The 23,245-nt window shown below is 45.4% G+C and overlaps 1 protein-coding gene across 1 annotated transcript in view; it reads right to left on the bottom strand.

The window, feature by feature from the left end:
- DSCAM (DS cell adhesion molecule) overlaps positions 1–23,245 on the bottom strand; it is a 644,712-nt gene that overhangs the window by 132,547 nt on the left and 488,920 nt on the right. Inside the window, exons 12-15 of the mRNA XM_032277238.1 lie at positions 21,136–21,332; positions 19,965–20,061; positions 19,221–19,349; positions 10,838–11,005 (exon numbers count right to left, since the gene is read on the bottom strand). Of these exons, the coding sequence (XP_032133129.1) occupies positions 10,838–11,005; positions 19,221–19,349; positions 19,965–20,061; positions 21,136–21,332 (591 nt within the window). The remainder of the gene's footprint in view (positions 1–10,837; positions 11,006–19,220; positions 19,350–19,964; positions 20,062–21,135; positions 21,333–23,245) is intronic.

Raw genomic sequence — 23,245 nt, 5'->3', positions numbered from 1 at the left:
TGTGTGTGTGTGTGTGTGTGTGTGTGTGTGTGTGTGTGTGTGTGTGTTTCTTGTCTGTGACTCCATTTCTCTTTATATATAAATGGGACAATAGAATATGTATCATAGGGTTGTTATGAAAACAATGTGCTCAGTAAATAGAAGAAATTATAATCATAATATAATTACCATTAAGTGTTTTTAAAATGGGGGAAGCAAATGGGAGAAATTTAACAACAACAACAAAAGGTAAACTTGAAGGAACAATGCATATCCTGGCAGAAACTGAAGAGGGCAGAAGATATAGGCTGCAGAAGCCATCAAAAACGATGAGTTTGGGTCCTTTGTGGGGACGTGGATGAACCTGGAAACCATCATTCTCAGCAAACTGACAGAGGAGCAGAAGATCAAACACCGCATGTTCTCACTCATAGGCGGGTGTTGAACGATGAGAGCACATGGACACAGGGAGGGGAGCACTACACACTGGGGTCAGTTGGGGGGAAATAGGGGAGGGACGGTGGGGGGTGGGGAGCTGGGGAGAGATAGCAAGGGGAGAGATGCCAGATGTAGGTGATGGGGAGGAAGGCAGCAAATCACACTGCCACGTGTGTACCTATGCAACAATCTTGCATGTTCTTCACATGTACCCCAAAACCTAAAATGCAATAAAATAAATAAATGGGAAAAAAAAAAAAGATATAGGCTGCAGAGTGAGTGGGGCACAGAAAGGAACAAATGCCTCTGGGATGGGAGGAGGGCGGAGTGAGGCTTATTGGTTGACGGAAGCCAGGTGAGGGCAGACACAGGTAAATTTACTGACTGAAAGAAGCAGGTTGAAACCTGATTGTTGGTTTTCTCAACATTATGACAATAAGCCAAGCAGGAAATCAGAATGGGAACTTGAAGGAGAGAGTTATGGGCTTTAGCAACAAAACAACGGCTTGGAAAACAGCTATGGTCTATAGGAAACGGAATGCCCTGTGTCTGGGAGCACTAAGGCACTCTATCAAGGTGCCCCCGCCCTGGGGGTCAGTGCTCTAAGATGCAGGGATTGCTACTGCAAGAGAATAATGGAACTCCACAGCTCCTCCCACTCACTGAGGATGAAGCAGGAAGCTGATTCCGCAGATCCGGGGCTGGTGGGACTAGGAGAGAATGAAGCTATAAGAATGCCAAGAGGCCAGGAGTGGTGGCTCATTCCTGTAATTCCATTACTTTGGGAGGCTGAGATGGGTGGATCACGAGGTCAGGAGTTCAAGACCAGCCTGGCCAACATAGTGAAACCCCATCTACTAAAAATACAAAAAATTAGCTGGGTGTGGTGGCAGGCACCTTTAATCTCAGCTACTTGGGAGGCTGAGGCAGGAGAATCACCTGAACCCAGGAGACTGAGGTTGCAGTGAATGGAGATTGTGCCGTTGCACTCCAGCCTGGGCAACAGTGCGAGAATCCATCTAAAAAAAAAATGCCAAGAAACGAAGCTGATTCTCCAGATTATATAGTTCATTACCTTGCGGTTTAGAAATATGAGTTTGAAGGGAAAGGAGTATATTGCAGCCTCAATTTTCCTGATAAGATATATTCATAATTAAAACAAAGGTGTTAAAAGACAGGAACTGTGGAGAGAGAGGAGGTGGGAGTTAGGTTCCCTGCACTCCTCATTCACACACTTGCTGATGCTGTCCCTGACATCTGTTCCAAATGGCCCCTGTCCTCTGCTTTCTCCACTATTGCCCTCTTGGGGATCTCCGAGCCCCTCACTCTGATGCCCTACTCCTACCCCACCTCTATGCCTGGTGACAGTTTCTATTTAGTTCCTAAACATTAATTCTGTTCTCTATTGTACTCTTTAAAAGGGACATGGCCCCAGTGCGCACTTCACACTGTTCACCTGCCCTAGCAATGTTCTGCTCCCAGACGGCACCTTGCCAACCTCCTCATGCTTTTGTTCTGCATGTCCCCCATGTGTCCTGTGTCCCAGCCATGTCCCCAACACACTGGACCCCTGGGCAGATCAGAGCCTTTGCCCTGGTGCTTTCTTCTTCCTCCACCAGGGTTTCCTGCCCGTGCCTGTGGGCCTCCTGCTGCAGTTTATCCCTGCCTGGGCCTGGGGACCTGTCCCTGTAGTGTGTGCATACTTTTGCATGTCCGTCTTTGTATGTCTCTGGTCACCCAGCATACTCTACATGGCCTCAGGACCTGAGCCCAGAGTGAGTCCTTGCTTTGAAGGGGTAAAGCAATTTGTAGATGCTGAAATGCTGAGTGTACATCCCTTCCTCAGCAGGTCCGGGGACAGCTGGAAGTCTGGAGTGCTGCCGCCTCTCAGATCTATTCCAAAAGTGCAAAGGCTCTGCGAGAACTGAAGTTAATGTCCAGAACAGGGGCTGAGGGGGAGGCTGGCATCCAGCTAATGGTGATAATTATTGCTAAGGCCCTGTGCCCAATTTCTTGCTCATGGCATCAAGCTCTTAGGCAGGAAACTGAAAATCAAACTCAATACAAACTCATGGGTTGGATTTCCCTCACACACTGATAATTCTGTGCTCATTGAAAAGCACATGGTTTTCTGTAAAAATCCTTCTTGAAAAATGATTTTTGAGTCTGACATCTATACTGATGCTGGGTTACTTTAATTTAGTTACACTTAACTAAAGTTAACAAGAAGCCCAGTTTGTTAGGAATTGGAGGCAATGTCAGGGACACTGCCCCATCCTCAATCCTTTGGCCCGCCTGGGGTGTGGCCTTTGGTGTGGTCCTTTCCGTAAGATGGCAGGCAAGAGTTGCAGCCTTGATTTTCCAGTTGAGATATATTCATAATTAAAGGTGCTAGCACAGTGCTTACAAGAATGTCCTCAATTCTGTCAGAAAGCATAAATTCTATAATGTAATCGTGATTTGGGAATAACTTGCTTTTTCAATCTGGTCTGGTATTTTATTTTATTTTATTTTTCTTGAGACAGGGTCTCACTCTGTCACCCATCACCCAGGCTGGAGTGCAGTGGCACAATCTCACTGACTCAACCTCTACCACCTGGGTTCAAGCGATTCTCCTGCTTCAATCTCCCAAGTAGCTGGGATTACAGGCATGTGCCACCATGCCTGGCTGATTTTTTGTATTTTTAATAGAGATGGAGTTTCACCATGTTGCTCAGGCTAGTCTCAAACTCCTGGCCTCAAGTGATCCACCCCACTCAGGCTCCCAAAGTGCTGGGATTACAGGTGTGAGCCACCACACCAGGCCCAGGTCTGGCATTTTATGAAGGTCTCCACTGAAAAGAAGAGGGGACACAGTTCTTGTCTCTGGGACAGACTTGACCATTTTTAAGCATGTAACAGCTTTAATACTTAGCCTACCAATGCTGCAGTGATTTGTCAGTAATGTATTCATTGTTCTGCCTGTTCCCTGAAGTGAAAACATTTGGACCTCTCCTCTTAAAAAAAGTGGTGAAAAAAGTCCAGACAAACCAAAAAAAATCTAACTTATACACATACATTAGGGCTGTGCACAGTATCATTGGGAAGGTTTTTTGTTTGCTTGTGTTTTACAAAAGACACGAAATTTTCTACTACATTACTAAAACATTACTTTCAAAAGTTATAAATTATAAAAAATTTGCTTTAAGAATTTTATTGTTGTCTGTATAACTCCTGAGCTGTAATTTTTTTCATAAGTTCTCATCTCATTGCCAGTGACGCCAATAAAATTACAATCCAAAGCAGATTGAGTTCCCAATGCAAAACGTATGAAGGATAAATCATTGGGTATATCCATTTATTTAACTAAATTTGAAAACTGTGTTGACATTGGACATTTAAGAATTTACTTACATGGTTTCAAATGTAATATACAGAGAAAGCAGAATTGGCTTCCTTACCCTGCACCCCCAACCCTGCATATTTAGCTTATTTCCTGGGGAAGGAGAAGGCTAGAGGTAAAAGAGTAACAATGAAAGTTATTTTCCAAGGCTGGGCACAGTGGCTTACACCTGTAATCCCAGCACTTTGGGAGGTCAAGGCAGGCAGATCACCTGAGGTCAGGAGTTTGAGACCAGCCTGGCTAACATGGTGAAACCTGGTCTCTACTAAAAATATAAAAATTAGCTGGGTATGGTGGTGCATGCCCATAATCCCAACTACTGGGGAGGCTGAGACAGGAGAATTGCTTGAACCCAGGAGGCAGAGGTCACAGTGAGCTGAGATCGCACCACTGCACTCCAGCCTGGGCAACAGAGCAAGACTCCATCTCAAAAAAATGAATATATAAATAAAAAATACATAAATAAAAGTGATTTTCCAAAATAAACTCTGCATTTCTACAAAAGTCAAAACTGTTTAAACTGCAAATCTGTAATAAGAAAAGACTATCTTTATAATTTCTATTATATTTACGAAGGTAAAAAGCAGGGGAATTAATTCTGTTTGGCTGAAAACAGAGGAATGACAGGCACCTCCTGATTGTAAAATGCATGGATCTCTGCTTTGCTTCTCTGTACTGGTCCTTCCTGGCTGCACTGGCTGTGCCTCTGTCCCTCCTCAGCTGGACAGCCTCCTACTGCCTAGCAGCTCCTGTGTCCCCCTGAGAGCTGGGACTCCAGCCTCGGTGCTCCATTCTGCTCTTAAAATTCTCTCCTTCCTGTTTCAATGTCTTGGCTTCAACCAGTGTCTTGGGGCCTCATCATGAATTGATTTGGGCTCAACTGCCCCCGTGGGAACCACTCCCACGTTTTTGCCTCTGGTTCTGATAGGGAGATTTGCCTTCTATGAGGCACATCCTACACTAGGCAAAGACTGGTATACAAAAGTTAAAAAAAAAAAAAAAAAAAATTTTTTTTTTTTAAAGTGAGGAGCAGTTGCGTAATTCTGCAAACACACATTTGTCTTCTACAGGAGTTGTGTGGGTGAGAGGCATGCTCTGTGTTGGACAAAGGAAACCAAGACAGTGTTTAGTAAAAATCAAAATACAATAAAGAATAGCTGTTGCCCAGATGGGGAAAGGCTGAAGTCATGTACTATTTATTAAATAAATGGCCCATTTATTTAACCTACTTATTGAATTAGTTAGCACGAAACACCATGCTAAACACCATTCTAGGTGCCTGGGATACAGCAGTGAGAGAGCAGAGCAGCCAATCCCACCTCCCCTGGTGAAAACAGACCATAAGGAAAATGAATCAACAACTTGTACAGTACCCTGGGTGGTGACATATATGATTGTTAGAGTGGTGAGGGAGGGAGAGGACCCCCTGGAGTGAGCAGTGGGTTGAATTTTAACACGGTGGTCAGGATCAGATTCTTGGAGGATAATATTTGAAAGTGGTAAGGGAAGAGAGGAAGAACATTTCAGAACATTCCAGAACTATTCCAGAACATTTCAGAATAGCAGACAGACTATACAGTGTGTATGAGAGACAGCAAGAAGGCTAATAACTTTTGTCACGTTTACTTTCCAAAGTTTCTTCAAACCCAGGATGGAGGAGAATGACAAAAATCTGCAGAAGCCGCTCACTGAGGGCCTGTGTGGGTGTGGGGCATGCCCAGCTCTTCTTGCTAAGTGCACGCTGTGCATTTGGCTCTCACTGAAGAACACATTGATGCCACCCTCTGCCCTAATAGCAGTGTTCTCCCTGTGTTTGTCTCACACGCTCCTGGCTTTTATTCCTTCTGTCCTCATTCCATCCTCTCATCCGTTGTCCCACCTCAGCACATAGAAAACTTTTCTCCCACATCACAGCTGCTGCCCCGAATGGGAGGACAGATGAGGCAAGGACTTAACTCAGTGCCAGATTCACTGGAAACCCAGCGACTCTGCATCGTGACCCTCCATAATCCACACCTTCCGTTCTCTGATGGTCTGTGAAATTCAGTGGTGTTTCAACGAGTGAGCACCCACTAATGGAAGCTACACGTTCTGTGCACAGATTTACAGTGAAAATAACGAAGGGAGTAGCCACTCCGAACCCGGTCACAAGGCACTAAGTGACTCACGACCTGCAGGGGGCGGCTGCTAATGGGGAAGCTGGTCTGCCACAAGGGCCAGCTGTGAATGTCACGTGTCACGTGGCTGATTTGTGTCAAAGAGACACACTTCGAGTCCATTAACAGCGGATCTCGTTAACTCCGACTGTGTCTCCACTTACTCTCTTGACTGCTCCTCTGTTGCAGGGGCTGCTGGTGCTATGGCTGGTTGGGGGCAGCCGGGAAGCCTGTGCTGAACGGTGTGGTCTCCGAGGTCAAGTGTATTCAAGCGGTATGATAATGCTTTGTGCACTTTCACATGCAAATAAACTCAGCATCTTGGGATTGGAGCAATGTGATTTCCCAACATTAGGTAGGGACACTATGTCAATGGCAGCAGTTCCTTCCTCACTAACCTTTGTAGTGGATACAGCAGAAATCTAAAACTCAAATTCCCATGGTGGCCAGGCTTCATCAGAGATCCATAAACTTTTCTGTAAAGACTCAGGCAGTACAAATTTTGAGCTTTATGCACCCACATTATTCTTTCTTAAAAAAAAAAAGATACATAGGCTGGGCTTGGTGGCTCATGCCTATAATCCCAGCACTTTGGGAGACCGAGCTGGGCAGATCACCTGAGGTCAGGAGTCAGAGACCAGCCTGACCAACATGGACTTCATAAAGAAGACAAAGACGTCATAAAGAAAAGTAGAGAAAGGTGAAAGGATAGGACAGGAAGGCCGAGGGGAAAGAAGATGGGGGAAGAACACAGCCCCCATCACAGCTCCAGTGACCAACCATGAAATGGCTGCCTCTGGAGCTGGAGATGCCCTCCCTCATCCTGATGGAATAGGGCACCTCCCAGGCCGTAAACCGCAGCTCACAACAGACCAGGCCTGTGGATGTGAGTACTGCTTAGTGTTGTGCCAAACTTCTAAATTCAGTGTTAATTTTTAAAATCTGGAAATTTCAGCTCAAAGTCTAAATTTTGAGTTACTCTTGAGTTCCTGCTTGGCAGCAATGAGCCGGAGTGAAGCATGGAGAGCCTGACTGTGCACCCTCAGTGAGCCACAGTTCCCATCCTCCATTCATTGAAGGGTCAGCAAACTACAGTCGGCGAGCCAAATTTCACCTACAGAGCCTGAACTAAGCATAGTTTGTTTTGTTTTTGAGATGGCGTTTCACTCTTGTTGTCCAGGCTGAAGTGCAATGGCACAATCTCGGCTCACTGCAACCTCCACCTCCAGGGTTCAAGCCATTCTCCTGCCTCAGCCTCTTGAGTAGCTGGAATTACAGGCATGCGCCACCACACCTGGCTAATTTTCTATTTTTAGTAGAGACAGTGTTTAGCCATGTTAAACAGGCTGGTCTTGAACTCCTGACCTCAAGTGATCCCCCTGCCTCAGCCTCCCGAAGTGCTGGGATTGCAGGCGTGAGCCGCTGTGCCTGGCCCAGAAGTTTATTTCTTACAGAAATTTATTTCTAGAGTCTGAGAATTTCAAGATCAAGAGGCCAGATTTGGTGTCTGGTGAGGGCTCATTCTTCCGGTTCATAGATGGTGCCTTCTCCCTGCACCCTCCCGTGGCAGAAGGGGTAAGTGATCTTACTGGGCCTTGGGCCTATTTTACAAGGGCATTGATTCTATTTATGAGGGGTCCACCCTCACCTCCTAAAGGCCCCACTTCTTAATATTATTGCATTAGGAATTAGGTTTCCAGATATTAATTTGAAAGGGGAGGCATGAACATTCAGACCAGAGCACACTTCAGAATTTCAGTGTGGGTTTAATTCAGGATCTATTTTCTCAACCAACACGTGCACACGCACTTACTCTGCTCATTGTGGCACCCATTCTAAAGGCAATACTGAGTAATGATTATAACTGTTCATCTCACATGTTCATCTCTCTTATGCTAGACACACACAAGGGACAGAAGTGTGAGTGCACACGACTCCTGATGTGGAGGGGCTCATAGCCGCCCCCCATGTCATCATGGACAACAGGGTCCATGGAGACATGATGATATGCCTCAAAGGTTACTGTCAGTAAAATCCCTCCTCTGTGCTGAGCTGAGGAGTCACTAACTGTACCCAGGAGATGGGCAAAGACACTGCACTAGGGAGGAAGGCATCTTTGAACTTGGCTTTTCAAGGAAGAGCACAGAAAAGGGGACATGGAACTTGTAGCACCTTCCAGGCAAGGTAAGAAGCACAACAATAGGGTTTGGGAGCATGAAAAGGTAGGTTGGTGCTGGGCGTTGGGCTCTGGGGAGTCACTGAGTCATTGCAAAGTAGCAGCATTGGGGGAGGCGTCCTCATGTGCCCAAGACTTGGGTACTATATTACAGCAAAAGTGAATGGGCCGACAGCTTCCAGAGGCTCCCATAAGAGGAGTAAGGGAAGAGTGGGACAAGGTCACTTCAAGATAGCTACAGCTCCTAAAAAGATGTGCCTTTGGGTTCGCCTGCTGGGGAGGGGAGGCAGTGTCTCCAGCCCCTGCTGAACACTCTAATAAGGATGCCTTTGGCCAGAGTAGTTGCACTCCATTGGAAGTAAGTCACACATGGGAAATTGACTTTTTAATTTCAGTCATGCAAACCTATGCACCAAGACAAAGACAAGTTTTCTGCTGCAGCTTTCCATTTCTGGAGCCTGCTCCTTTCCTTTCATTTCCCCTTAGCTCCTCTGAATATTAAAGGGGAGAGGCTGTGTAGGGCTGCCGCAGCCAGCACCCAGATACAATACAAAAGGCCAGCCGGGGAGCCAAAGAGGCGGCGTCCGCATCTGTCTGCAGACATGCCAGGCAGCTGCCCTGCAGACCAGCACCCCGGAGGCTGTTCACCTGGCCTTCTGGCAGGGAGAGAGCTGCTGCCATGGCAACTGCCAGCCGCAGCGGAGGTCACAGAGGAAACGAAGAAAAAGGCAACAACAGCAGCATTAATAATGGCAATCAGAAAAGCAGGTGCAAAATGCACTACCCGAAAAATGCTGTTTTCCTGGGGAGGTGGCTTGGATGGGGTGGGATTAGCAAAGGCATTGAGAGGGAAGGAGAAGATTGAGCAGGAAGTCAGAGATGACATTTTGGGCTGAAGGATGGGAACAGCTTATTCTCTCTAAGTATCCAGCATAATGAAAGCCCAGGGATCTGAGCAAGCTGGTGGGTTGTTTACATACATAATTAAATACAATTCTATTTTTGCAGGAGCAGATTAACACTTATTTCCCACTTCTTTCTGAGACATGCAAAGTACTTTTAGAGCTTGAGATTTTTTTCAGTGATCAGATATGTCTGTGTAAGGAACAAGGCATCGTAATGTCCATTTTGCAGATGAGAAATCATACAGAGAATCCAAGTCTCAGAAATGACTCATTCTCAGGCACTTCAGCATAAAGGTCTTCTGATACTCACTCTTGAAAACAATTTTCAAGAACTGACGTCTTCCACCATTGAGAAATGGGCACTCCTCTGCAGTTGAGGAAGAATTGTACATTTTAACCCATTCTCTTGAAGACAACATTGATTACAAATATCAGAAGTGTGAAAATGTTGCATTTGGTTGATCCAGCCATCGACTTCTTAGGATTTAATTTAAGAAAATGATCTCGGAAATGGTAAAAGACATGCCATTAGGGTGTCCATTGTAGTGCTGTTTATACTAATGAAAACTTGAAAATAATTGACCTGTTTGGCAATGTGAGATTTGTTAAATATATGGTAAGAGATATCATTACGAATTGTAGAAAATTACTTAAGAGATACATAACCTCAATTTCTATTTGGGATGCTGTTACTGAGGGTAGCAGAGATAAGGTGGTGGGAAGGAAGCCAAGAACAAGCTCTACTGAAAGCTGGAGCAAACCTCCGGTCTGCTGTTAGCCATTTGGGTATGACAATCATCTTAATCTTGGTGACGGAGAAACAGGGATGTGAGACTAAGGTGCCAGGGTTCCTGCAGTAGGGAGTGGCTGATTGCACTGATGGTGAACAGGAAAAGAAGAGGTAGGTTTGGGAGCTGGACACCCTTTCCCTCCAAGAAATGAGCCAGGCATGCACTCCTTATTTTTTAACCTGGGAGAAACCCAAGCACGGGGGCTTCCTCTCCTCTTGCCAGGAGGTGGGTTGACAATCAACATTCATGGACCATTGCCTCATTGCTCAGTTCTCTGCACACCTGTTAATTTCACCCCCAGGAACCACGAGTGGTCCACTGTGTGTTAAGGGGTGTGGATACATGGTGAGTGCCTGTGCACACGTGCGTGTATGGGTGATGAAATTATTTAACTTGTTATATCTGCCTGTTCCTGGGTTACCTCTAGGTGGGAAAATGATGGAAGCTGTTTTGCTTTCTCCACAATGCTTATCTCTGTCTGCTGAATTTGCAATAGTAAATACAGTGTTATTTGTAATGGTAAAAAGAACAAAAAATTATTTTTAAATGTTGATGTTTTCAGTCAATTCAATAATCTGTTCCCCTTCCCACATCTCCCACACAGATTCTTAGCTAAGCGTTTACTCCTTCCTCCCACACTAGACTGTACAGGGTCTCAGGCAAGAAATACACTTACGGTTCTCCTGTCAACCTGGATTCCATGCGTCCAAACAAAGGAATTGTAAAACGGCATGATTCTTTGAATCTCACCAGATTGTTAGCCTCATATGTCTTTCTTTTAAGTCTTGGCTATGAGAAACTTGAACTAAATCCTATTTGAAGAGCAGTGCCTTCAAAGTAAGATGCAGAGCGCTGTCTGCGTTTTTTATAGGGCACAGAACTATGGAGAGCACGCATCAAAGACCTCCACCTAGCGCGGGCAAAGGTCTGCTTCTGCATTTAAGCATCTGAGCCCTAAAGAGTTAGCTCCCGAGCTCCTCCAGAGCAAGATGCTGCCCAGTCCCACGTACCTGCCTCGTCCGCCGTGATGGTGAGCTCGTTGCTGGGCTCGCTCTTGCCAATCCGGTTCTTGGCGTACATGCGGATGCTGTAGGTGGAGGAAGGGTGGATATCAATGATGGTGGCCGAGTTCAGCTGAGGGGAAACATCTTTGGTTCTCTGAGCAGAATCCCAGGAGTCTTTTGGGTTTTGTTTTTCAAAAAAGAAGAGATAGAGATGTGAGTTTTTTTCCTCTGCCTTTGAAAGTTCACAAGTAGGAATTATAAACCAAAAAAAAAAAAAAAAAAAAAAAAAAGGAAAAAAAAAAAAAATAACCCCCAAGTGATTTCTCAATACAATGTTCCCAGCTTTCTGGCAGAGTTGGCTATCAGAGGGGATGTGGTATCCTACACTCGTTATCCACTCTGCGAGGGACATGGGGCAACAAGCCAGGAGAGTTCGGGGGGGCGGGGTGGTGGAGGAAGCACAGCTCAGCGGACTGGGGGAGATCACAGAAGGGAAATTCCAGTGGTGGAAGCTCAGGTCAGTGGAGTGGACAACAACCACTGTGAGCACTCACTGTACGGGACAGTACGATGAACTATGGTTTGGATGGTACCCCTGGGTCCCCCCAAAATCCCTGGTTCTAAAAGGTTTTGAAAACCAGCAAAACTTCAAGCTATACCAGACCCTTCCCTCCCCAAATAGAGTGTGGTAAAAATAAGATGATCCTATACAAACCAATCTCATTCCAGGATAAATCCTGATTACCAAACATATTTTGCAATTCTATGTTTTTGAAATCATTTAGTGCCAAATCCTTGGTTGTAGGAATTATTTTTCAACCATAGCTAATTATAACAGCAGCGCCTGTTTCATGTGAAATGTTATCATTGACTCTGCGACATTTTGTATCTGCTGATTTTAGGGCTTCATGCAAGAATGAGAATGTCAATACATTGTTCTTATAACAAAAGAGTTTGGGCAGTGTTGATTGTGGGTGGGTGGTCAACAGCTGGCATTGGCTGGGGATGAACAAAGGAGGCTCCAAGACAGTAGACAGAGATGATGCCTACATATTCCCATCCTCCTCAGGGTCTGCCTTGGTGGTGCTCATCACACAAGTAAGTCTGCCATGGATAATCTGTATTCCCTACTGGACTTTAAGCTCCAGGCGGGCAGAGGCCATGCTGGCCATACTCAGTCTTCTATCCCTATTGCTAGCACAGTGCCTGGCTCACAGTGGATAAATAGTATATTAATGTTTAATAGATAAATAAACCACAAATACATGGACCTCTGAGTCTTGGGAATGGGGCTAATCACTTTGTCACACTAAGGGTGAGTATGGCAATTTGGGGGACTTCTCTGTCCAGATGTAAACAAAAATGCAAGAGATTTTCTGGAATTGAAGAAAAAATATGTGGCTTAAAGACTGCTTTTTGATGCTTTATTTTAGCTTCTCGGAGAATGGAGCCTAATAGAAGCTGACAATATTGCCGTTACAAGGAAAAAGCATATTTTGAATCAAGAAGATTAGAGGTAGAAGAATATGAAATAAAAAGAGAAGAGTTGGAAAAAAATTTATGAGGAGAAGAATGTGATTCCATAGAAGACAAATGAGGAAAGGAAATTTTGTATCAATGCAATGACACACACCAATGAGGCTTGCCCTACAGAGAGAAAGCCAGGCCTTCTGCAGAGATGTTTAGGAGGATGAGGAGGAATGCCAGGTGCTGCAAGACACAGAGACATTTGCCAAGTAGGCCCAGGAGGAGGTAGACAGTTGTGGTGGTGAATGCTGCTGCCCAGGCAACATGGAATTTTCTGGAACTGACGGGGCCAATGAAGATACAGCTATCTTCACTGGAGGTTTTTGTGTGGGAGTTGGCAGACAGCCTGGAGAGGCGTGTCCATGACTGCAGTTCCCTTACACCAATCCAAGGCATATGGTACACCTGGGTAGGGAGGGGACAGTCCCCTCTTGGTGGTCACTGGGCACTTCCACATCCATGCCCTGTAGGTTTCTTTAGCTCAGCCCATACCTCAGTGACACTGCCTTGTACAATAATCTCCCAGTGTGACTTATAAGCCCTCTCTGATGCTGCATTTGCTCTGTCTGTAGAAAACACCACCCACTCCCTCCAATGGGCTGGGGGACCCATTACAAAACCCATCCTCACCCTTCCTGTCCATGGGCTTCCCAGACTCTCCCCATTCACACTCGCCTCTGCAGATCTTGGATGTCCATGCATACATTTCTGTGTGTGATTTACTCCTAGGAATTTCTTTATTTGGTCAATAGTGCATTCTTCCTAGTTATATTTACTTCTAAATTTTCAGCTTCATCATCCCATCAAGGCAATGTGCTGGGCATTTTAAAACATGACTTCTGTGGCTCCCAAATCTATGGCCACATTGGAAACAGCTTGGGCTTTTTGACAGTTCTGCTTTCAGATATACTAAACCAGAGTCTCTGAGGAATGGTGCCCAGAAACCTGTGCTTTTAAAAAGGGTCCCTATCTGGGTCATTCTGATGTATAGTTTGGACAGACTGTTTTATTTGATTAAAATTTTACAACATCCTGCCAAGGTAAGGCCTTTATTTCCTTAGTGACAGTCAAGAAACTGAAGCCGTATTACATAGCTAGTAAGAAGAAGGGCTGGGATTTGGCCTCACCCATGTTATCTCCAAGCTCAAGGTCATTTTTCCATAATGCATGACCTCCACATACTCTCTGAAAACACCTAATAGGACAGGATTTCAGTATTTCCAGGCACCTGCTGAAAGTCTCAGTTGCTTAGAAGACCTTCTGACAAATTATTGACTTGACAATGCTGAGAAATCGTTTGGTCAAAGGCAAGAGAAGAAAATTTTGGACAAATATGATTGTACCATCTGTGGGTTTGCAGGAAGACTGAGAGGGCTGTACAGGCTCAGAGCTGCAGCCTGGTTCAGGAAGAACTTATCAGAAGCATTCATTGAAAGAGTGGGGAGGATGCCATGGCTTGCTCCAGGGAAACTGGTGGTGCAGGACGATGGGGAAGTTCAGAGTCCCACTGCAGCCTCTGCAATTCCAAGCAAGTGCTGTGAGGAAGGAATGAGGAGCTGACAGGCACCAGTGAGACTGCATTGGGTGCTTGCTGGAGAGCTCACCTTGGGGGTCAGTTACCCCAAATCCAGTGGATGCAAGAGCAACAAGGACTAATATAAGAGAGTGGACTTGATATGAAGAAGTGCTGTTAGAGGCTAAAGAGCAGAATGAGTGAGGGTGACTGAAAGTTCTAGAGGTGAATTACATAAAAGGCTTAACAATGGAGAGGTAGCTGGGAGAAGGAGCAGGCCGTCCACATTGGGGAATAGGAGGAGGTGTGGGGAAAAACTCCTTTCCCTCTGCCTTCTTCTCAAGGATAACAGTCCTCAGGGTGAACTGGGGGTGGGAAGCCCAAGAGAAGAGAAGGGCTGGGGGAATGCACCTTCTGTGCCAGAGTCTGTGTTTCCTGGTTACTTTCCAGGGTGTGACGGAGCTTGCCATGCTCCTGAAGCCCGGTCAGAGACCTGTGAGGCACCCTAGACAGGAGGGAGGGACAAGAGAAATTGTGGACAGGAGAGAGGCACCAGAGAAGCCAGAGACAGAAGGGGCCGCCAGAGAAACTGGGGACAGGAAGTGCCACTAGAGGAACCGTGGGCAGAAGGGGACACCAGAGAAACCGGGGACAGGAGGAGCCACCAGAAAAACTGGGGACAGGAGGAGTCACCAGAGAAAACATGGACAGAAGGGGACACCAGAGAAACCAGGGACAGGAGGGGTCACCAGAGAAAACACGGACAGAAAGGGACACCAGAGAAACCAGGGACAGGAGGAGCCACCAGAGAAACCGGGGACAGGAGGGGACACCAGAGAAACAGACACTGAAGGGCAGGCTGCCTTCTAAGGAGGAAAATAAAGGGAGGCAGCAAACTGCAGACAGGTCTGTTGGAGGTCCCCAGACAAGATGATGTAAAGGATGCTAAAGGTGGCTTGGGTCCATGTAGAGGAGAAGCAGCAGTCCCTGGGAATCAGAAAATGTGGCAACCAAAGCAGCCTGTGTAATTGCCAGCTGCAGAGAAGAAGAAGAAGATTCCAGATGAGGAAGGCTGCAGAGAAGAAGATTCCAGATGAGGAAGGCTGCAGAGAGGAAGAAGATTCCAGATGAGGAAGGCTGCAGAGAAGAAGAAGATTCCAGATGAGGAAGGCTGCAGAGAAGAAGATTCCAGATGAGGAAGGCTGCAGAGAGGAAGAAGATTCCAGATGAGGAGGGCTGCAGAGAGGAAGATTCCAGATGAGGAAGGCTGCAGAGAGGAAGATTCCAGATGAGGAAGGCTGCAGAGAGGAAGATTCCAGATAAGGAAGGCTGCAGAGAGGAATAAGATTCCAGATGAGGAAGGCTGCAGAGAAGAAGAAGATTCCAGATGAGGAAGGCTGCAGAGAGGAAGATTCCAGATGAGGAAGGCTGCAGAGAGGAAGATTCCAGATGAGGAGGGCTGCAGAGAGGAAGATTCCAGATGAGGAAGGCTGCAGAGAAGAAGAAGATTCCAGATGAGGAAGGCTGCAGAGAGGAAGAGGATTCCAGATGAGGAAGGCTGCAGAGAAAAAGAAGATTCCAGATGAGGAAGGCACAGCTTCACTGTGCCTGTGCCTGGCTGGATGATGCCTCTGGTGCTGTCACTGGGCATGACCAGAGTCAGAGGGGTGGCAGGAGATTATGACAGGAGACACAAGAACAAGGACTTGGGATGTTCAGTGTTTCCTGGAAAACAGTAAACTGAGGAAAATCATCTTTTGTCAAATCCTGAGAGGACTGTCATTTGGCCAAATGGTTTAGAGATGGGAAGAGAGCCGCTGGATCCAGGAAGGTCTATTTTGGTGCAATAAATGTAAGAATTTGTAGCAGTCACAACTGGTCAAAGGCGGAGCTGTCCTTCCTGGGTTAGTGAGTCTCTATTTCTAGGACTGTTCAAGTATAGAGTGAATGGTCACTTGTAGAAGTCCTTTTGGTTAAGAATGTGAAGTATTTTAATACATTGGTAATATGCTGCTTTCTTTGACAATTAATGAAAAGTAAAGGAAAACTTTTGAGGGTATAATTTCACCATTGCCTAAAACAGGGGCTGAGCATCAACAATTTGACTAATGGTTATTATGAGTCTAGGATACGTGCCAGGCACTATGAAGGGTGCAGGGACATAGCATAGGGTTTGTCAGACACAATCCCAGCCCTCAGGGCTCACAATGGCCCATAGCTGAACAACTGTCCCATGGGGGTGTGCATGGGACAAATTAATAGTCATGAGCCCACCAAGTGTTCAAGGCATGCTATGAATAGTGAAGGGGAATAGGTAGTCAGGGAAGGCTTTCTGGAAGAAGTGACATTTAGGCTGTTGTTAATACTTGAAGGATCTGTTTTCTATGTACTCAGTCTAAAATTGCACTCACTTAAATTGTGGTTGTAATTTTTACACACCAAAAGTATATTGAGGAAGCAACTAATATGTGAAAAATCTGATTAACACACCTTGTACAGCAGTGAGTACAGGTGTTATCTACTCAGCATGGCTTCTTCCTCCCAAGGCTTCCAAACTGAAAGTAATGGAAGTTCTGTAGGTTCCTGGTGGAGACCTTAGTCATGGAGTTGGATCTGCTTGTCCTGTGGGCTTTTCCCCAGGGATTCTCCTGGGACCCATGCTGACCCTTAAAATGACTTGCTCCAGGGCTGCGTAAACATCTTAGCCACACCACTGGCCCTGTCTCTGGGTGAAGTAGGGCATGAAGGAGGGGAAGACTCCCTCAATCCCTCCTGTACTTGGCTTTATAGATAAGGAGCTTTCCAGCTTTGGTTATATAAACCATGATCATTTTATACATTTAAAGATGTCGTGGATAATAATGATTTTTAGATTTCAACTGCATGTAAATTAAATGCAATAAACATTTACAGTACACTCTTCACTTGACAGACCTTGTGCTGGGTGCTGGGGTTCCCAGGACACAGAGAACCAGTCCCTGCCTTTGGGAATCCCCTGGGGAGTGAGGACTCCTAGATGCTGAGCAAGTACTTTAGCTAACATAGAGGGTTTTAGAGGCATTTTACTCATAAGCATTTTCCTGCACATTGGAGTAATCTACAAACTACCACCTATTAGATGTTGAGCATGCTCTGGACAATGAGGAAAGTGTTTACAACATCTTCCCTTCTCAGAGTTCACCAACATCCACCGAGTGCCTCCATATGTTAGGTGCTGTGCTGGGTGTTGGAGAAATGAGTTGGGTGAAAATAGACCTACTAGGTGGAGGGTTCCCCCAAGGAGCCTCTAGCATGGTGGAGGTGAAACGCATTAATCAGTTTATTTGTCAGTAATCACAGAGGTACGTATATGATGACACATAATGCCACAGGCCCAGAGTAAAAGGGAGATGGAGCTGAGTGAGCAGCTGAGATGTGGGCTCTAAGGAGGGGGTAGTAACTGGGTGGCCCAGGGAAGGGAGGACTTGGGGCAACGGCAGCTGGTGGCCTTTGTGGTCTCCTTGTCAGTCCTTTGAGGTGGATGCAGTGATAACCACTTCACAGATGAGGGGAGCAGGTGAAGGCACAGAGCTGGTGCAACACAGGCCTAGCAGCAAATCCCACACAGGTTGGGTCCCAAACCACTGAGCCTGGGCCTGCCACCAGCATCCGGCAATGTCTGATCCTTCCTGAGGACAGGGTGGTCCTGAGCTGCTCCACTAGAGGAGGCCACCTGTGTGCTCAGCATCAACAGCACAGGCAGCCTGCAGCACCATAGCCGGTGCACAGCCAGTGAGATAAAGGGCTGTCCCTGTCCCCAGGGCGCTCATTGCGTCTGTCTGAGCTCTCATCACTGTCACCAGGTTCCAGGCCAGTTTCTGCTCAGATGTGATTGCCTCACCTAAGAAGCACCTGCTTCACTTCAAGACCTGCATCTGTGAACTTGTAATTCTACTTCTTTAGAATAAAGGCAAGGTCAGCCTCTCCTCCCTGGGCTCTTGGGAATCTTGTTCATCCTCACCCGCCCCCAAAAAATACTCATTTAGCTCAGCCATTTAGCTCAGGCGTGCCCCCAGGTCACAGTGCCTGACCCCTGAGCCCAGGGCCCTGGCTCTGCAGCATTTCTCAGTTAGACTTGTAGTCTAATCAGCCCCTGGAAGGCCCTTCCTTGGGCTTTGTGTATGTGACACCTCACTTCTAGGTCCCCAGTTTTGCAATTCAGAGGCTGACGGCCTGAGCCACTCCATCTTTTCTTATGTGCACTTCCAACCCTGCAAGTCACAGACACTACTTTTCAAAACACTATGTTTGCTTTGATCCACTGTCTTCTCAATCTTCAAATTCTGCTCTCCTGAGTTTCTAAAGAGCCACCCCTCTGCTTTCCTTCGCAGTCACCATTTCCTGGCCCTGTTCCTGGCTTGCTCTTGCTGAAACATTTCCTCACTCCTAACCTGTGGTTCCCAGCTGCCTTGAGCTTGATTGTTTACCACAGCTTTAGTGCCAAGGATCCTAAATGGGTCATAACCGGGTAATCTGAAATAATGTGCAGTGCCCAGGTAGTGAAAACTAAAGCCACTTTTGTGGTCAGTAAGGATTTTATTAACCCTTTCCATGCTGGTGGTGCTCGAATTCCTCATACCTTTTATGAGACACAGTGAAAATTCTGACTAGAGGCCACAGTGGTGGCATTCTACCCTCGCCTGACGCATCATAAAGTTCAAAATGGCCCCCATATTGATCCTTGAAGACAATGAAGGGGCACACCTGCAGTGATCCTGGCAGTGGGGTCAGTTTTATTTATGGGCTCTGGACTAAGTGGTCCCAGGTGCAGCAGCCAGTGTCACTGATCGTCCCTGGTCATTTCCAGGAGGTTCCTGCAGAGTGAATTTTCCCTTTCCCACACCAAACACCACTGCACAGTGTATCTGACAGACACCAAGCACAGCTAGAGCTCAGCACTCTGGGTCTAGGACATGGGATCAGACTCTACAAAAGTCACTCCAACTGGGGAAACAGGAAGTGAAGGGAGCAGGTGAGATAGAAAAGGTCATGACGGAGGCCTGGTTCCATCAGCCACTGCCAACATGCCGACATGTGGCTGCAATGTCAAGGAGTCCAGCTGGAAGCAAGACTGCGGTCTGGGCTGACTCAAAAAGAAGGAAGCAGAGCTGAGCCTCAACATGAAACTCCACTCCCACAGCGGAAAGCCAGGATGTGCTTCCAGCAAGGAGGGAGACTGACTGGTGGAAATGGTGTCCTCTGAGCTCCTGTGAGCTGAGCTGTGCACTTACAGGTAAATTACATTAATAAGGAGAAAAACAAAAGAACTCTCTGAGGTGGAAATGAAGCTGGAGGAAATAAAGAACTTACCTGATTTGTTTTTGCATTCAATATCGTAGCCCGTGATGGGGCTGTTTCCATCAAACCCCATGGTCCACCTGAGCGTAATTGTGCGTGCTTTGACATCTTTGATCTCAATTTCGGGAGGGTCCGGGGGCTCTGCACCATCAACAGAAAGACTCAGAGTTAGTTCACACAGACCTCTGACATGAAACGCTAGAGGAAATGCTGAGCATGGCTCACAAATGATTTGTCTGCATTAGACAAGAACAGATGCTTTTTATTTGGAAGCATTTTTTTTTCCTGAATCACATTGTAGGGAGGAGAAAATCCACTTTCCCAAGACTTCCAAGCACTTAAGAAATGGACCAAACCTGGAGGATATAAAATGTCACTATTCCAGCTTGGATCTCTAACTCAAAACATACTTTGGCCCCAAATGTTGAATTTCCCTTTCATTCTGATTGTCTAGTACATTGAGTAAAGAAATTCCACTGCTATACTTATGTGCAGGTGCATGGGCTTGACTATCATGGGCTTGTCATCCTGGCTGGTTCCTTGAAGGGCTTTGTTCGCTGTTTTGGGGCTTTACTTTGACATAGTCATAGGCACTGCAAAATTCTGCTTTAGCACTGACTTGATACATATTCAAAATTTCCTGGGAATTAGGAAGTGTTACATGGCAAGCTGAAACCACACAGATGCCCGAGGCTGAGCATATAGCTCCTGTCCCGAAACAGCTGTGTCTATTCTCTTATGCTATCGTCGTCCTACCTTGCACTGTGAGCTGAATTATTCCACGGTCCTCCCCATAAGAATTAATAGCATGGCAGGAGAAGAAACCAGAATCTTCTCTCACAGTTGGCAAAATCTATGTGTAAAGCAGAAAGAAATTCATCTTTCACAGTAGGCAAAATGACTTCTGGCTGTAAAGCTCTCTCTCCACTCTTTCAGTTCTCCTGCCATGCCCAGCGCGTGTGCGCGCGCGTGCGCGCACACACACACACACACACACACACACACACAGACACTCACACAACCCCCATTCCTCCACATTCTCACACAGTAAATCACACACATGCACATACCCCTCTGAGAACAGATTATTTCAGTATAATTGTAAGTGTGTAGATGAATAGGATTCACAGACACTATCCATGTCAGCTGTAGCTCATTAAATTGGATGTGTAATTTATACAGGATGTCGTGGTCAGCTTGACATAAATCTTACATATACATTTGTTTCATGGTATACTTTTAGAGCATCCAAAGCAACCATGTCCAAAGAAACAGATTATATATTGCAGCCAGGGCTGGGGGTCAGCATGACTCTTGTCAGATTCCTGTTCTAGCAGGATTCCAGGAATGGACCCTTGTTTCAGAGCCAATGTAAGCATTACAAACACAGGGCTTCTCTACCTACCCTCCCTGTGTGTGCTACAGTATCATCCTCCATCCCCATGATAACAGCACAACCCAGTTCATGACTCACAGTGCTTTTCTCTAGCTTTTGTGATCCTCTCTTAATGACAGAATATTTTTATTTTGGATTTTTCCAAAGAAGCAAGATATTTTTTATGATAATATTTTTGTCCAAAGCCCATCTCATTTTTCTTTCTGCAGGAAGTTAAAACATGTGCACAGCATAGGCTGTCAGTCCTCAAGGATTAACTGTCATTTAAAAACCTTATTTCTTACTTTTTTTTTGTTACCCTTGTCTTTCCTGCTGCGTTCATAATAATCCTATTCTTAATAACACTTAGGCTGAAGCACTATTTTTGAAGGCCATTCAGTAATCTCACTGTGTGAAAGGGAAGAAAAATGGTGCTTCGTAAATAAATTCCAAAAGATTATCTGCTACTTATCTGCACCCACTTGTGTGAAAGGAAAGACTTATTCTTCCAATAAAATTCATTCCATTGTGTTGTATTTGCCATGCTTTTACCTGCAGAGTAGAAATCACCTCTTCTCCCACCTCCTTGGTGGACACAAGATAACGGGCCATCTCAGGGTTAATGATTCGGTCCTCCTTCTCCCAGCGGACTATAATGGGCTTCTCACCATGTGCTGTGCAGCTCATCTCCTTTTTTTGCCCCTGTGTGGCCAGGGTAGTATTTGGATAGGATGTTATCATTGCAGGAACTGAAAAACCAAGAGGGACACAAAGTGTTCAGCAAAGCAGGTTCTTGATTTTCCCTGGCAAAACACTCAGGTAACTTACATTTCAAGAGACATTTCTTTGAAATACAATTTATTCAAGGAACTGCTGTGCAAAAATCACGAGAAAATAAAGGAAAGGTGGCAGAAAAATGAAACTTGAGTAAGTGAGCCCCAGCCAGAAATTGCCATGCAGTTTCACACCCACAGCACGTTGCTCACTTCCAACCCTGTTGAGGGCCATGGCCTATGTCCCTTAGCACACACAGAATGATTGATATTGTTTGGCTGTGTCCCTACCCAAATCTCATCTTGATTTATACTCCCATAATTCCCATGGGAGGAACCTGATGGGAGGTAATTGAATCTTGGAGGTGGATTTTTTCCATCTGTTATCATGATAGTGAATAAGTCTTATGAGATCTGATGGTTTTAAAAATGGGAGTTTCACTGCACAAATACTCTCTCTTTACCTGCTGTCATCCATGTAAGATGTGACTTGCTCCTCCTTGCCTTCCTCCATGGTCATGAGACCTCTCCAGCTACATGGAACTGTGAGTCCATTAAAGCTCTTTCTTTTGTAAACAGCCCAGTCTCAGGTATGTCTTTATTAGCAGCATGAAAATGGACTAATACAATGATGTTACTGGTTGCTCTGTCTATAAAAAAGACTTCACATGTAGGGTTCTCCTCCTTTTTCTGGGATCAACTATGTTTCCAACTATCATTTTCAACAATGGGGATGAAACCTCCACTTTTAGTCAACTTTAGGTGAATCCCTTATTGCTGCTAACCAGACCTTGTCACCACTCTTTACCATGCCCATCTCCCACAGTTGTTATAAACCTTGCAAACCTTTATTAGTCACTGGAGACCTCAAACCTGTCCCTTTTCCATAACTTACAGCAGAGAATCTCACCTCCAATTTACTGAGAAAAAGAAAACCTTTATTTGTGAAACTTCTCAAGTTTCCTTTTCCACATCAAAATTAATATGTTGACTTATTTTCTTGGCAATGGATGACACAAGATCCCACCCCAATTCCACAAGTCACCTAGAAATTCTGGATTGCATATAACGAATACCCTTTTAAAAACGTATACTAAGATTATCAGAAAGTGAGAGAAAAACCAGAGACCAAAAACAAAAGCTGATGGTGAAAAGCCAGAGGTAATATAATGGTGCTGCTTTGATGACCTGAGAGGCATGATATTAAATGTGAGACCTCCAAAGCAAGGCTCCTCAAAGGGTTCTATCTTGACAGAAAACATGTAACCAAAAAATACAATAAAAAATAAAAATCCACAAAGGCAAAGAGAGAAGGAAACTGTCTTAGCTTGAGTTATAGATGTAGAAACACAATCTCTCCCCTGAGAATTTGTAAAACTAGCCTGGCTCTACATAGGTCTGGAGTCAGATTCATGATAAAGAATTAACATGCAGGTGATTGTAGTTTAATGGTGGCCCGAGGGGCCTAGCCAAAGCTAACGTACTCTAGAAGAATGTGTCCTCTCTCCAGGCCCACTGAAATGCACCCAGAGAAAGCTTTGCCGGCCATGAGCTCACAAACCAAAACTAAAGAACACATGAGAAAACTAACACCAGGACTTCAGATGATAGAGTCATCAGATATAGACTGCAAAAATAACTATGTATGAATGTTTAAAGATACTTTTTAAATATGATAAAGGAATAAGATGTTATCACAAAGGACTAGAAAGATTTGAAAATTCATCAAAACATAAATATATCTTTACCTGCTTTTTATCTCATAGCCCAATTACAAGAATAAGCTCCCTTCCCCCATTTCTAAGGTTAAGCTCAGACTATGTTCTTGATTGCTTGCCTCGTAAGCCTTCCAAGGTACTTGACCATAGAAACACTGTGGCTTCTTCTAA

Source organism: Sapajus apella, unplaced genomic scaffold (assembly GCF_009761245.1).
Source record: "Sapajus apella isolate SASKATOON/1434 unplaced genomic scaffold, GSC_monkey_1.0 scaffold8, whole genome shotgun sequence".
Taxonomy (NCBI): Eukaryota; Metazoa; Chordata; class Mammalia; order Primates; family Cebidae; genus Sapajus; species Sapajus apella.
This window is presented reverse-complemented; position numbering and strand designations above follow the sequence as displayed.